This window comes from Penicillium chrysogenum, assembly GCF_028827035.1.
Source record: "Penicillium chrysogenum strain IBT 35668 chromosome Unknown utg000001l_segment0_segment0, whole genome shotgun sequence".
Lineage (NCBI taxonomy): Eukaryota > Fungi > Ascomycota > Eurotiomycetes > Eurotiales > Aspergillaceae > Penicillium > Penicillium chrysogenum.
The window spans coordinates 8,153,927-8,169,243 of record NW_026622749.1 but is presented as its reverse complement, the minus strand read 5'-3'; the positions used below and the strand labels follow the sequence as shown (position 1 = coordinate 8,169,243).

The following is a 15,317-nucleotide window of genomic DNA, read 5'->3' as shown; positions in this document are numbered from 1 at the left end:
TAAACAAAGCCCTAGCACGCGTCAGCCCAACACAACAGTGAGTATATGTAAATAGCAACCACTGTCGGGAATAAACAATAGGAATCAAGGAACAGATTGTTGAGTTTCAGAAGGTCGAGTTATAGTATCATATGTGTGAAGTTGACTTCGTCGGTGGACTACCTATACCGAGGTCTCTTGAACAACAACCATGATTTACTATGTTGTACACTTCTTATACACTTTCTTCAAAATATGAAACGACTACTATAATTAATATCTAATTGCATCTCATTGGGTTAATCCAAAATAAAGTAATGTGTTAAGCTCCGATGTCTGCCTAGGTGGATATATATAAAGACATCACATGCGGAGTAACAACATCACAATGCAATAGGCTATATTCAAAGAGACCATTTAGGTGGCAACAAGAGCCAGAGTAAGCATCCATACACCCAGGCCTGACATTCAAGATCACTATAGCCACTGTTTGCCACATGTTGGATGTATCAAACGCCTGAACTGCACGTATCCTTCTTGCTGCCGCCACATCGGGGACACACAGGATGACGGCACGCGATTCCAGTGCCACAAATGAAGTGCTGAGTTCCACGCAGTTACTTAGTGTCTGGTATTTTGGTGCTTGGTGCACTCGATTAGTGGTAGGATGGTGTTAGAAGAGCGAGTCCTTATAACGTGATCCCACAGACTGTGTTTGGGTATTTAGGGCACCTTTTAGGTCTTCTTCAGCTAATACTCCATATAGTATGTTGATTGCAAAATATATTCCGATGAGTGGTCTCTAGTTACTTTGAGTTTTCATGTGTGGGCCATTCTACCTAAGATTGACTAGTGTGCTGACACATGAGAGATACAATGGAACCTTGGAAGTTACCTACCTAGGTACCTATAGGCTTATATACCGCGCTTCCCCGATATCAATTTAAGCCAACCTAAAAATGCAAAGACATAATATAGATGATCTAGTACAGATTTGATGCTCTAAAAATCTCACCCCGGCCTTCTATCAATACTGCCAAGAACTGGCACTCGAGATCAAAAACACAACTAACACCACGTCGTTATCAAAATTTGCCAACTCACCGACTGGCATCTCCTATGCTATCTTAGCATATGTACATGGTAGTGGACAGACTATGCACCTTTTACGATGCGGTCAGGGGCCGCCAACACACAGTTCGATACCTCACATATCCGGAGAAATGATGATCTTAGGAAAAGCAATAGCCCAACACCCACTGGTAACACGGCCAACGCCTCATAGTGTCTGCAAGCCCACGGTAATCACGCTCGGGGCCACTGACTGTGCTTAAGCCTACAGGAATTGGACGCAAGGCAGGCAATGCTCCTCAGAGATCAGATCTGGGGAAGGTTTCTGCGAGTGATGGCCTGACACTTGCCCTGTGCAACCCCTGTGCAAGGATCCAGAGGTGAGTATCCTTGTCGGAGTCTCCCTTTGCCAGTCGATGTCTCGGCCTTTTTCCAATCTCGCCGGGGGCGATTACACCGCGATGACTGGACACCGCACGTTGACGGCAAATGTTCGCCAACCGGCACATGCTAGATGACGACCGTTCCTTTTTTTACTCTGGGGCTTATGGGTTTCTGACCCGGACAGTGAGTACCGATGTCTCGTCATTCAACTGCCACAATTTACCCACTGATCCAAGGGTCAGTGTGACGATGGGCCGAAGCAAGGGGCTAGCCGAGTCTACGGAAGTCTACCCAGTCGAGAACCTTTTTCCGCGGATAATTCCTCTGGTTCTAGCACTCTTAGGGCCGGCGTACTTCTATATCGCGCGAGACTATTGCAAAACTCGCAGTTGGGATTTGACTTGGTCATTGATCTATTGAGAGAGAATCAAGGGATCGGGCAATACCAATCCCAACGCACGGCCACACGGGTGAAAAACTGACAGAACGTCGACAAAAAGGAAAAAAGAAAAAAGAAAAAAAAGGCCAAAACACAAGAGCGAAACAAATCCCCCCTACCATTGAGTTCCTGACCAGGCGGAGAAAGTAAGCCAACGAGAGAGACGCCTTGCCAATCCTGGAATGGCAGGTAATGCGCAGGTAATCCACAGTTGGAAAAGTGGTCCTTGGCTCTTTCAAGAATGTTTCCGGATCCAACCGGACGTGATACGAGATTCGTTTAAAGAGGATAAAGAGGGTTGATCTAGCCCTACCTAGATGGGCATAATATTCCAAGATCGGGTATAGGTCTATATGTATATATTAGAGTGTACCTTACTTGAGGTTAAGACTAAAGTGGGAGGGGCTTAGTGGGCCCCGATCGGACCTCCAGAAACCTTCAATCTTTCAGATAAGCTGTTGCCGAGAATTATACTAATGCTTCATTTAGTACTCCGTAGGGTAGAACCTCGGCTTTTATGAATTCCTTTTTCCCGATTCTTTTTAGCGAGAAACTTTCTTCCCTATAGACATCACCGGCTCCATTCGGGAGTATGATCTGTCTTTATAGGGATTCCATGGTCAACCCAGATGCCAGGGAGTTCTCATTCTCCAGTGGAGTGGATAGGAACTTTTGACCGAAGTGCTAAATCTCCCCAATGGTGACTTCAGATTTGCTCGTTCACCCCTCTATTACGTGACCCATTCGGTACTCTTCCAGGGACTGTTTGTTAATGGGATAAGCTAGACCATGGAAGATGTGACTTGTTCTAATAAGGCATAGAGAATGTATAAAGAGATAGAATTGCAATACAATATGTAATAGAAGTTAGAAAGATATGTATTATATATTATATCTTACCTATATGTATACCTAGTATGATATATCTGATATAACAATATCCCGATGTAAAAACAAGACAAAGAGATGGGGCCAGGCTAAGAAAGAAGCGCCGGGAGGTAGATCGCGGTGACGGTCAGATACATGCGCCATAAACAAATGGGTGAAAAGATACTTGGGTACACAGCCAAACTCTAACCTAAACCCAAGTACCACTCTGTCCCATTCAGGATCGACCTCTTCATATGGTTATGGTATTACGCGGCAATACAGCGGCTGATCTGCCTGAGAAATCAATCCTCCATCTTGTTATCTATCCAATTGACTCTCTGTTCTGTTCTTTTTTTTCTTTTCTTTTCCCTTCTTCTCTTTTTTTTTTCGTGTGACTCTTTTTTTTTTTTTTAATTGTCTTCCTTTTATTTCAATCGTCTCCTCTTTTTATTTTCTTTTTGACCTTTCCTTTTTTCCCTCCATCACCGCCTCACCATCAGAACAGCCACACAGAAAAAAAAAACCCCTTGGGCTGTCATGCTGGCGCCTGTGTGACAGCTGGACTACATTAATGCCGTGCCTTGTCTCTCGTCCACATTCCCTTCCATCAATCCTCTGAATCCCGGATTCTCATCCTTCTTGCGCGAGCGCATTCCATTATCCTCTCTTAGTTCGCTACTCGAAAATCTTCCCCCCTCAGATATCCAAGACCATCCCTTGCCTACGCCAATCAATCTAGGGTCCCCCAACGTTCTGATTGCCATTCTCGGGGATCGCCTCTCCACAAGGCACATGAGGACGATCGACACACTGGGAGATTCCTGGAGCATGCACGGAGCAGAGTAACGTTGCGGCGCCTCCTCAATTCTGAACCTTCCGGCAACTTGCAACCCCACAGCTGCAGCAAACGAAAGGGTGATAATAATCGTTCCAATTCTTTGTCACCTTGCATCTTCTATCGCTGTCAGGCTTGATCGACCTTCCTGCCACCTTCAGCATTTCTCGCCTCATTCAGAGCTCGTCGCTCTTCCTCCCTTCCCTCTCCCTTCCTCTCTTGCTCCTGTATAATCTGTACATGTCCTGGGTTCGCCGCTGAGCAATACAGAAGACAACGTTCGTTTTCTTCATTTCGCTCTTTCTTGTGATCCCTTCTATCCCCTCTTTTGGTGAGCCTTCCCTTTCAGACACCTGGACACCCTAGCTGCCCTTGTACCTGTCTCCAAACCCGACATCTCGATGCAACATTGCCCGAATATGGTTCAAACCCTGCTAACACGCGCCCCTTCTCTATCACAGTCTTATATTCCTTCGTGTACGCCGTCTCTGGTGCCTGGTGCCCGGTTGCAAATACTAGTCGACACAGCATCGGCCGATCGTCTCATCTCTGTGATTTATTACCACGAGACAACACTCCGAACCACAAATAATTGTCGCCGTTCGAGTACATATCGAATTACTGTTCTGCCGATCGGATATTTCCTGGGATGGCTTCTACCATGGCCGCAAATGCAACCAGCGTACACAACGTGAGTGGCACCATGGATGTCGATCAGTGGGATGCGCATGATAACAGGGACTCTAGGCACGATCAAACCGGTCCAACATGAGTTCATCCGGAATGAACGACCGCAACCGCGGATCACAAGGCAACAGTGTCGGTAAAGGTTTCGGTGCTAGTAAAGCTAGCTGGAAAAACAACATCTGGGGTGACTCCAACCTAGGAGGATTCGGAGATGGTGAGTGAATCGTCTCCCGATCACGAATTGAGCTATGCTTACCCAGCTTGTAGAGCAACACCTGAGCGAAACTGCATTCGAAGGCAAGTCTGGATCGGGTTCCCTTCTCTCTACATCGGAGTCGGACGGCTGGTCGGGACGTGCCAACCTGCCATGGAGCACCGTCAACACCAACCCCTCCTTCCAGAATAGAGGTCTTGCAACATCCCCCACCCAGACTCGTGCGAATGACCGCAGTGCTCCTGCTATCAACGAAACCGGTGATAGCTCGTACTTTGCCTTGCCCCGCACCACTGGCATCGGCGCCAACGCTGGCGCCGCGAGCCACCGACCCTACCTCAACGCTGGGTCGGAGGGTGTGTCCCCATCCGGAGAAGGCATCTCCTTCGGCGGGTTTGCTGGTCGACGCCAGATGAATGCTACCGGTCTGGGTGGTAGCCCTGTGGGAACGACTTTCCCTGTGAAGCCTGGCTTTGCGAACCCTCTCGATGGTGCAAGCGGAGATGGCATGGGCGCCTCGATGGGAATGGGGTCATTGGGATCTGGAATTGGCGAGCATGTCTCTCCGCCCCAGGGTCGCAGCGCACTATCGCACGCCTCTCACAACTCCGCTTCTTATACCACCCAACGCCCCGCTCACTCCGCTCATCCCTCCTTCTACTCTGACACTCACAGCATCGATGGCCGGTACAGCAGTGGGTCGATGGATCTTACCGCCGGGTTCAACAAGCTGCAGCTCAACGACGCTAACTACGCGTCGCAAGCGGCCCAACGACCCTCGTTCGTTCCTCACGCATCCTTTGATGGCACCTTCCAGCGTGGGAAGTATCCGAACAACGAAGATTCCTACCAGGCACTTGGATACACCGCAGAGGCTGCACAGGAGATGCAGATTGCTTATGCGGCACGATCCAGAGCTGCGAACACCGGCTCCATCTCACCCTCGGATTATGCCCGCATAGATAGCCCGATATATACCGGTGTAGATGGGGCCGCCGCTCAGTACCGCAACGCAGGTGCGAATGAAAGCCAGGTGGCAGCCTTTGAGCGCAGGCTCCGAAATTTCCAGGAGCAAGAGCTTGCCCAAAACGCCTCGCGGATGCAGTACCCTCCTTCTTACGATTTCCAAGCTTACCAGGCTTCTCGTTTGAACGCTATGTCCGGGTTCTACCCAGTAGGCCATCTTAGTGGCCTTGGCGCGGCTGCTCTGGTGTCCCGCACCCAGCGCGAGCACGACCCTACCCAGGTTGTCCGCAGCCCCCTCCTAGAAGAGTTCAGGGCCAACAGCAAGGGAAACAAGCGCTACGAGCTGAAGGACATCTACAACCATGTTGTCGAGTTCAGTGGTGACCAGCACGGCTCTCGCTTTATTCAACAGAAGCTTGAGACCGCGAACAGCGATGAGAAGGAGCAGGTGTTCCGTGAAATCCAACCCAATTGTCTTCAGTTGATGACCGATGTTTTCGGTAACTACGTCGTCCAGAAGTTGTTCGAGCACGGCAACCAGACCCAGAAGAAGATACTCGCCAATCAGATGCGCGGCCATGTTTTGGCCCTGTCGACCCAGATGTATGGATGTCGAGTGGTCCAGAAGGCCCTGGAACATATCCTCACTGACCAACAAGCTGCGATGGTCAAGGAACTAGAGAACCATGTCCTTAAGTGCGTTCGTGATCAGAATGGCAACCACGTCATCCAGAAGGCCATTGAGCGTGTTCCTTCGCAATACGTGCAGTTCATCATCAATGCCTTCCGCGGCCAGGTCAACAGACTCGCTGCCCATCCTTATGGCTGTCGTGTAATTCAAAGAATGCTTGAGCACTGTGAGGAGGTCGACCGCCAGTCCATCCTGGCCGAGCTTCATGCTTGCACCTCCAATCTGATCCCGGACCAGTTTGGAAACTATGTCATCCAGCACGTTATTGAGAACGGTGACGAGAAGGACCGGACCCGCATGATCGACATTGTTATGGGACAGCTCCTTGCTTACTCCAAGCACAAGTTTGCTAGCAACGTCGTCGAAAAGAGCATTGAGTTTGGTGCCGAACATGAGCGTAATCACATCATCAGCACTCTAACCTCTACGAACGACCGGGGTGAGAGCCCTCTCCTTGGTCTCATGCGTGATCAGTATGGCAACTATGTCATTCGTAAGTTCAATACCGTCACTCGTTGTGTGCTCTACTAACCCTCCAACAGAAAAAGTGCTGGGCCAATTGAAAGATGCCGAGCGTGAAGCCCTCATCGAGCAGATCAAGCCCCTTCTCAGCCAGCTGAAGAAGTTCAGCTATGGCAAGCAGATTGTTGCTATCGAGAAGCTCATTTTTGACCCCAATTCTCCTGCGACCGTCCCTCTGTCTCACACCACGTCCACCACTCCCCCTCACTCCCACAAGTCCTCTCCACAACCTGTCAAGCGTTCAATTCCCACTGAACAGCCCCGGGCTCCTTTCGTGGGTAACGCACCACCCACCCCTCCTCCGACGGATGCGCAGACCACCGTCGATACCACCCTCGAGTCGAAGGGCCTCGCTAAGAGCACAGTGACCTCGGTTTCGAGTCCCGAGACAGGCAACACCGGTGTTACCGTCCCGGTCGATGTCGCTAGTGCTCATTAATTCGTTGCACACTTTATCTTGCTCGCCCAACATAATCTTTCTAATCCTGATATGATCTGAGCCGAGTGACTTCTTGTTCTCTATCTAATATGGGGCGTATACATACAGGGAATCAGGCGGGATATATGTTACCAACGTCTATGTGATTCTCCCCTATTTGACCATGGCTTTGACGGCGCAAAATGAGGGCCTGGAATGTTTTTATTTCTTTTTATTTCTTTGTTTCTTTTCTTGTGTTGATCTCGATCTCGATCTCGGACCACCGACTTATTTCTTATCTTAACTTATTTGTTCTTGTTTCTTTCTTGACATGTTCATTTATTCTTACGATTGTGTTTGTGAATCACTGTCAATGCTTCTCGATATGAGATCCAGGTCCGAGAATCGATATGGCTCCGGCGTCTTTGTTCTGTCCACTTCTTTCATTTATTTTTATTTTGTCACGGGGTTAAGGGCTATGATGGGGAAAATATCGGCAACCGGCTCGGAAAGGGGGAACGGATTTGATCTTTCGCTCTTCATGATTTCCGAGCGCATATGCCATAGCATGGAGTCCCGGACCTTCCACATTTACATTGGGATCCAGCAGAAAATACCAGGAAAAGAATCAATCAACCACTTTGCACAGCTTGTGCCATGGCATCCGCATGATCTACCCAGAACCACCTACTACTTATTTCTTTCATCAACACATTTCTTTCCGATATTCTCTGGCCGACAACGTATTCCAAGTCAGGGTCAGATTCCTGATCGCGGGGTCCACGGCTTTCCTTTCGCATCAAGGTGTTCTTGTCAAAGGTGTCCTTGCTTTTGTGCTTCTCCGTTAGCATGGACGATGCTACTTGGCTTGGGAGCTTGTTTTAGCTGCCGGCTCTCGTGGACATCGTGTTGCTTGTTTCCGGGTTGCCATGCTGTGTTGATACTTCCTCTCGTGGTTTTTCTTTCTCTTGCTACTCTGGCTGTATTATCAATGCATTATGACTTGACTTTTAACTTTGCTCTAGTATCATTGGGAATGATGTAGATTTGTCCCAACTCGTTCATACAACCTAGCATAATCAGCGCCTCTAGCTGGAGACTCCGATGTAGAGTATCGTAGTGCATAATAACCGTTTCGATCTTAGCTAACTAAATTACATTCGAGAACATGTAAAGAAACGTTTAAAAAGGTCTGACAGGTGAAACCATCGCTCTCGAGCACGTGACTGATATAGATTATACCACACATGACCCGGGTCACGTGATGTCCGATAAGGCGGCGCATTTTGATAGAGTCGGAGCAAACCCGTCTGCACTTCCACTTTTATGACACTCGATCAACATTGTCACTTTGCGCGTCAACGGATAAAAACCCGCGGTGTCAACCAATCCACCTGTCATCACTGAGATCACAATCCGAGCCCGAAGGAACCTACATGTAACCGGGATCCGGACCATCTCTGAGCTCTCTCCATCCCGCCAAACCACCTACAAACCTACAACAATAATCGCTACCACAACAACGTGAAAATAATTCAGCAAAGGACCTCCCATCCAAGCTACACACTGAAACCAACGGCATAAACCTACCAGCCACCACAAAAATGTCCTCCAACGTCGGCCTCACAACCCCGCGCGGCAGCGGCACATCAGGCTACGTGCAACGCAACTCCGCGCTCCTCAAACCCCGCAGCGCAGGCTACGGCGCTCCCTACCCACCCATCAGCGGCGCAAACGGCAGCGGCCCGATGGACCGACCATTCAAGCAGCGAATGCCGGACAAGCAGATCCTGGAGCACGACCGTAAGCGCGCGATCGAGGTGAAAGTGATGGAAGAACGGGAGCGACTGGAAGAGGAGAATGAGCGGATCGAAGAAGAGGCGGATAAGAAGAAGGGGAAGAGTGGAGTTAAGAAAGAAGAAGATGGTGAAACGGAGGGAGAGAAGGTCCTTAGTGATGAGGAGATTGATGAGCGGTGTGATGCTCTTCGGCAGCGATTGCTGGAGGAGCTGGAAGATGATTTGAAGCGTGCCGAGTCCGGATTTAAGAAGCCTGTGTCTGGGGCTGGGGGTGGGGCTGGAACTGGGAAGGATAGGCGCAATCTTAAGTCTTATCAGGTTCATGAGCTTGCTGAGGCGAAGATTGAGGAGACGGAGAGGTTGCGGAGGGCTTTTGGGTTGAGGGAGAATCGGGAGACTGGGGAGATTTCGAGTTCTCGGGATTATCGGGAGAAGAGGAGGGATTAGATTCTGTCTTGGCCTTTTTTCTTTTCTATTTCTGCTGGTTCTGCTTAGGTTTTCTCGAGTAATGGTGTTGATTGGTGTTAGGGTTATGTGGGATTATCATGGAATTCGGGTTGCATGAACAAGTATCTTTGGTTTTATTCTTGTCCACGTTATTCTGTACAATCTTGAATGCAAGAAATGAACAATTGGATATCATAACCTCATCTATAATACACCAAAACCAACACCTATGCCACAAACTTTTCAATAACCCAACCCTGCTTCGGATCCTTCTTCTGCACAACCTTCTTAGCAGGCATTGGCCACCCCACGCTCCCGCCATCACCCACCAAAGCAGGAATAACCCAGCAAGCTCTGCGCGGTGGCACACCCTCAATAGCATCAGCCTTACCAATCGGCTTTCCATACTCAATAAGCGGCGTATCATGCGCAATGGCCGAGAGCTGCAACCCGCTGGGCGCAACAAGCGGGAACATCCTAATCTTAGGCACCTGGTCCGAGACCAGCGAAGCAGAAGACTGCTGCAGATGCGAGTAAGTGATATACTGCGGCATTTCCTTCGGCGTGAGCTTAGCAAGCAGCGAAGACGGATGCACATAGACAGCGCGTTCCTGCAGGTCCTGACCCTTACCGTCCCGGGAGCGGAAGAGCGTCAGGTAGGGGACGTCTATGGCGCGACGGGGGGCACGCGGGTTCTCCGGCGGGACGAGGGCGAGATCAGCGCGGATAGCGACATGATCGATGAAGCCAGCTGTGACGATCTGCTTGAGGGCCTTGATTTGCTTCTGTGAGGGCTCTGGTAGACGGGCTTCGTAGGCGGGGACGAGGCCTGGGTTGTTTGAGCGCACGATGTCGGTTAGCTGCCGACGGAGCTGGGTTGCTTCTTTGAAGGCCTTGGCGCGGAGGAACATTTTTTCGCTGAAGGCGTCGCCGTCGGAGGCGTAGCCGTAGGCGCAGATTGCGGAGAGGGATTTTAGGGCGTCGGAGGTGTCGTCGTGTTTGCTGAAGAGGCGTTGGGCGCGCGCGTACGCTTTTGTGCGCTGTTCGCGCTCGTCGTCTGCGAGGCGGTCTGCGTTTGTGTAGACCTTGCGTTTGTTGCTGTCACTGTCGCTGTCGCTGTCGTCGTCGACTTGCTTCTTGGATGTGGTGGGTAGGGGGTTGTTGGGGTCGAGCTGGTTCTCTGGGACGAAGAGGTCGCCGACTGCTAGGGCTGCGACTAGGGCGATCACGTATGGCATGCAGCCGTGTTGATGGCCGATGTGGAGCATTTTGCTGAACCGGGGGAGAGGGGGTATGTTGAGAGACGGCGGCCGATGGGCGTTACCTGGCCGTCAGCTGTGAGGGCGCCGAGGTTCTTGAGGAGTTTCTCTGCCTTCGCGAGACCTTGGCGGCTCGGGGGTGTGGGGAATGGGAAGTTGATCACGTTGTGTAGACCCATGCTCTTCATCTGGAGGACAACGCCTTCGATGGGGGTGCGGAGGATCTCTGGGTCGGTGTATTCAGCGAACTCGCTTTCGTAGACCGCTGATGAGTACATTCGGTAACAGTGGCCAGGACCTGTTCGACCAGCCCGACCGGCTCGCTGGTTTGCGCTTGCCTTGCTGATCCAGCCGACCTGGAAGCTCTGCACTCCAGTGAAGAGATCGAACTGTTTCTCCTTGGCGCGACCGCAGTCAAAGACATACTTAATACCGGGGATGGTAAGAGATGTCTCGGCGACGTTGGTTGCGAGGATGATCACTCGGGAGTTCTCCGGGGGCGTCTCAAACACCTTCATCTGTTCTTTCGTGGGAAGTTGGGAGTATAGAGGCAAGACGTGAACGCGGGTTGATGAGTCCATAGCCTCTTCGCCTTCAGCAAGCTCAAACCCTTCGTCTTCCTCAGCGTCATCCAATCCGGTAATCTCCATGTCACTGTCGTAATCATCATGCCCTGCGTTGTCCATCTCGGTGCCGCCTAGCTCAAGGTCCTCTGCTTCCAAAGGTGCCTCATTAGCCGAGAGCTGTACCTTTGCCTGCGTCGTATCTTCCCGCTGAGTAGGTTTGAAGGCCTGCTTCAGTCGCTTAGAAAGCTGCCGGATTTCGTTCTGACCAGTCAAGAACACAAGCATTCCACCGGCAGGAAGTTTACGATGTCCGCGCGAAACCTTGCGGAATGCATCTTCAACGTAATCGCGCTGCGTTCGGCGGGAGAAATGAACTGCAACAGGATACTGGCGACCCTCGGCTTGGACCAATGGTGGTGCACCATCACGGAAGAGACTTGGGTTCTCGGTGAAATCTGAGATACGGAGAGTGGCCGACATGATGACAACCTTCAAAGGCTTGACAGACGGGTCCTCCTTGCTCAAAGACTTGCGCAGGCCCACAATACGGCTGACCATCCCAATCAGGATATCAGTGTTGACGCTGCGTTCGTGAGCCTCGTCAATAAGAATGATAGAGTATTTGCGAAGGGCAAAGTCATCTGCAATCTCTCGTAGAAGAATACCATCAGTCATGAATTTGATGGCCGTCTTCTTCGATGCTGTAGACTCGAATCGGATTTGATAAGACACCTTTTCGGCATGTTGACCTAACTCCTGGGAAACGCGGTTCGCCATACTCACGGCCGCGACTCGACGGGGCTGGGTGACACCAATTAGACCCGGATTAGGGCTGCCCGGGGAGCCGAAGCCAGATTCGAAGAGGAACTGGGGAAGCTGGGTCGTCTTTCCACTACCAGTAGCACCCCAAATGACGACAACTGAGTTGTTGTGGATTGCCTCCATGATCTTTTGTTCTTCGCCAACGACGGGGAGTCCAAGACGGGCAGTTTGAATTTCCTCCGTGCGATCAACCGCAACACTGTAGGCCTTGCGATTGGGATCGCCATGAGTTACCTGGAGTTCCCGAGGGAGAGGTTCTTCTTGGACGGTATTGTAGGTCGCTGGCAACTTAGATGGGTCGAAAACCTGCTCTTCCTGGGTTACGGCTCCCTCGGTAGGTCTGAACCCTGCGGCTTCGTTGATTTGTTGCACCGCCCAAGATTTGAAGGCCGATTGGCGAGTCTTGAGCGTTGGAGTATCTTCGTCCATGTCATCATCATCCTCTGAATCATCTGAGTCATCTGAGTCATCCTCGTCCTCATCCTCGACCTCATCCTCATCCCCAGAAGTGCCCTCAGACGAAGTATCTTCCTCTTCAGATCCGTCTTCGATGTCACTTCCGGACTCCTCGTCCATGTCTTCTTCATCTTCATCTTCATCTTCCTCATCCGAGTCAAAGCCTTCCCATGCGACATCAGCTTTTACCGGCGCAGGTACGGGTTTCTTCTTTGGTGCGCGCTTTCGCTTCTTTAGAACAGGAAATCCATCAGCTCCTAGCTCTAATGGTCGTTTAAGTCCACTTCCAGCAGCTGCCTCTTCTCGTAACTTTTGTTCATTCGGGTCTGTTGCAGGATCGGAGACTTTAAGGTGGATGTCCGAATCGTCGGACTCATATCCTGAGATGTCTGCGGGAGCATTGTGTTTCGGCGCGGAGATTGTTGGTGCAGATACGTCATCATCCTGTCTCTTGCGCTTGGAAAGATCCCTGGAACTCTGTAAAGACGAAGTGTCGACAGATGATTGGGCTAGCTTCTTCAACAATTCGATATTTTCTTCCTTCTTGAGTTTGTTTTCCTGCACGAAAGTTAGAGCCGTACATTTATATTGCAGCCTATCCACATACAATATACTTGTCCAAGCGTTTCTGCTTCTTCGCGGACATCTTAGGATGCTGCTCTTGTAGCTCCCCCTTCAGCTTCTGTCGCCGCGCTTCTTTCTCATCCTTGGAGACGGGCTGGAGCTGTGCGACATTGGTATCCGCCGATTCGCCGTCTGGGTTTTGCCGGTGCTTTTGTTTTCTTAGACGTGGTGTAAATTTGGGCGGCATCTTGGAATACTGCAGCCACTCTGGCTGAGAGAAAAATAGAATTGACCAAGTATGCAAGCTCTGCGATCCAACTGTCTCTTCATCAAAAAAATAAATAAAGGCGGTCGGGTACTGCTGGCTTGGCCCGAGGCGGTGAAACTAGCGCCTACGAAAGGACATTCGACCTCCGATAGACTTAACCTAGCCTATAACTATTCTTCTGTTTCCTGTTTCTCTTCAGTATTCGGATAAAGATACATATCACCATGACTGAGTCTTTTGATACAAGTTCTTTGCAAGATTCCCTCAACCTGCCGTTTCCTGCTACCACTAAGCAGATTGCGGGGTTAGTCAATGGTGTACAAACAGATGTGGTGATAATGAGCTTTAGCGACAAAATCATGGTTACAATTTCACAAGCAGGACGATTAGCGCACTGGGTATGTCTTGAATTCGGCTTTAATGAACAGAACTAATGGTATGTAGTTGCATGTACCAATGGAGAACCAGAACCCAGGCACTGAGGGCATGCACACCCTCGCTGAGGGCGAGGATGCTCTATTGCCCCTCAAAGATCTAACCACCACCACCTTGCTAGGTGGATATTCTCCCTGGACAAGACACGACAGGCCAATTACTTGCCCGTCAGATTGCTACAGCTATTGCAATGAAAACACCCAGTGAAAAGAGGCTACTCCTTGTCGGCCTTGGACTTGGCAAATCAACCGTTGATAAAGATTCATTCTTTGCTATTGTCGAGATGGTTTTGCAGTGCCTATGAAATCACCATAGCCCTATCTCCACCGTAACTTGCGCAACATGTCGGGCTCGCTCCAGAAGGCGGTCGAGTCGCTTACTTGTGATCATTCCATGAATGCGAATTCGCTCAATTTGAGTGAAGGCGCCGCTTGTCAACAGGTTGGCGAGATCCAGCTCGTTGAAGTGGCTAGATGCCCAGTTCTTTCTCAATTCGATGACCAACGTGCGGACGGTGAGAACTCCACGGTTTCTCTGCTTCGCAATGAAATTGGCGAATTGCCGTGTGCGCTTATTGGCCACCATGGGGTCGTTGTCACCCAGCGTCAATTTGACCTCTCGAAGTCGGACTGTCCTCAGAGCTTCGATGACTGGGCATGGCTTTTGAACGTAGGCTTCACGAGGGAAGTCCATCAGCACCAAAGTTCTGTTGCTAAGCGCATTCACGTATGCAAACCACGCCTCTGACATCCAGTTGAGCGAGAAAAATCGCATGGCAGTCGGAATTTTGGGAACCATCCCATTCTTCATGAGGAATACGGCGTCCTTGCCATCTTCGAAGGCGTACTTCCAAATTTTGGCGCGAACCTTCAGCGGCAGCCAAGCAAGTGGGCATGGACTCTGTGGGTCTTCCAGCACAGCCGGGGGGAATCTTTGCATGTCGAAGAGAAATCTGTTCTCGTACGATTCCCACTCTGTGCCAAACTGCAACAAGAGCCTTTCCCTCATCTCATAATCAACACCAAGGCTAACATAGTGGAGTGGGGTATCGGAGCTGGCACCTTGTCAGATAAAATGGACTTGTTGGTGGCATCGCGCCCGTGAGGTTATGTCAACTTACTATGCGTGTGGAATCCTCTTCAATGTTGGCACTGTCTCAATGACTTGATCGGAGTCGTGTGGAACAGTCGGAACTGCGAACCCCGCAGCTACCTCAATGGCCCTGTCAGACTCAGTCAGGACCTCCGGTGCTGGGGCCTCCGAAGCTCCATCCACATCATGGGGGACATCCGAAGCTGCGTCCTCCGAAGTCCTCGCTTTGTTAGACTTGCGTTTGGCTGAAAGCCTTCCTCGGATACGCTCGCGAATGGCCGAGAACTGTCCTCGGATGCGCTTGTGCGTGGCCGAAGCACGCGCTTTGATGCGACGAACGGCCTTTTTGATCTTCTTCATTGGGATGGATGAGGTGTGGATAAGCGAGATGGGATGAAACAGCGCGAGAGGTTGAATGAGCGCGAGGGAAATTTCCGTGACAGGAAACGATCATGCTGAGATCTTCGCGTTTTTGCGGGTCCGACGAGTCATCGTCTCGGCGCTCCAGCATTTCCCAGGTCTTGGGGTTGATA

The 15,317-nt window shown here is 50.6% G+C and overlaps 5 protein-coding genes across 5 annotated transcripts; 3 read left to right on the top strand and 2 right to left on the bottom strand.

The window, feature by feature from the left end:
• Positions 1 to 4,227: 4,227 nt before the first annotated feature.
• Positions 4,228 to 7,097, top strand: N7489_003218 (mRNA-binding protein PUF3; the record flags this gene model as incomplete). Its single annotated transcript, XM_056708973.1, has 4 exons — positions 4,228 to 4,269; positions 4,326 to 4,479; positions 4,533 to 6,629; positions 6,679 to 7,097. 4 exons carry the CDS (start codon positions 4,228 to 4,230, stop codon positions 7,095 to 7,097), a joined length of 2,712 nt encoding a protein of 903 aa, XP_056573275.1.
• A 1,583-nt stretch (positions 7,098 to 8,680) lies between these two features.
• cwc21 (U2-type spliceosomal complex subunit CWC21) lies at positions 8,681 to 9,322 on the top strand (the record flags this gene model as incomplete). Its single annotated transcript, XM_056708972.1, has 1 exon — positions 8,681 to 9,322. The coding sequence occupies one exon, from the start codon at positions 8,681 to 8,683 to the stop codon at positions 9,320 to 9,322; it is 642 nt and encodes a 213-aa protein (XP_056573274.1).
• A 227-nt stretch (positions 9,323 to 9,549) lies between these two features.
• N7489_003216 (ATP-dependent RNA helicase ECM16) lies at positions 9,550 to 13,236 on the bottom strand (the record flags this gene model as incomplete). Its single annotated transcript, XM_056708971.1, has 3 exons — positions 9,550 to 10,646; positions 10,706 to 12,983; positions 13,033 to 13,236. 3 exons carry the CDS (start codon positions 13,234 to 13,236, stop codon positions 9,550 to 9,552), a joined length of 3,579 nt encoding a protein of 1,192 aa, XP_056573273.1.
• A 245-nt stretch (positions 13,237 to 13,481) lies between these two features.
• Positions 13,482 to 13,996, top strand: N7489_003215 (uncharacterized protein; the record flags this gene model as incomplete). Its single annotated transcript, XM_056708970.1, has 3 exons — positions 13,482 to 13,655; positions 13,702 to 13,813; positions 13,836 to 13,996. The coding sequence occupies 3 exons, from the start codon at positions 13,482 to 13,484 to the stop codon at positions 13,994 to 13,996; spliced, it is 447 nt and encodes a 148-aa protein (XP_056573272.1).
• A 2-nt stretch (positions 13,997 to 13,998) lies between these two features.
• N7489_003214 (uncharacterized protein) lies at positions 13,999 to 15,144 on the bottom strand (the record flags this gene model as incomplete). Its single annotated transcript, XM_056708969.1, has 2 exons — positions 13,999 to 14,746; positions 14,813 to 15,144. The coding sequence occupies 2 exons, from the start codon at positions 15,142 to 15,144 to the stop codon at positions 13,999 to 14,001; spliced, it is 1,080 nt and encodes a 359-aa protein (XP_056573271.1).
• Between the last annotated feature and the right edge of the window lie 173 nt (positions 15,145 to 15,317).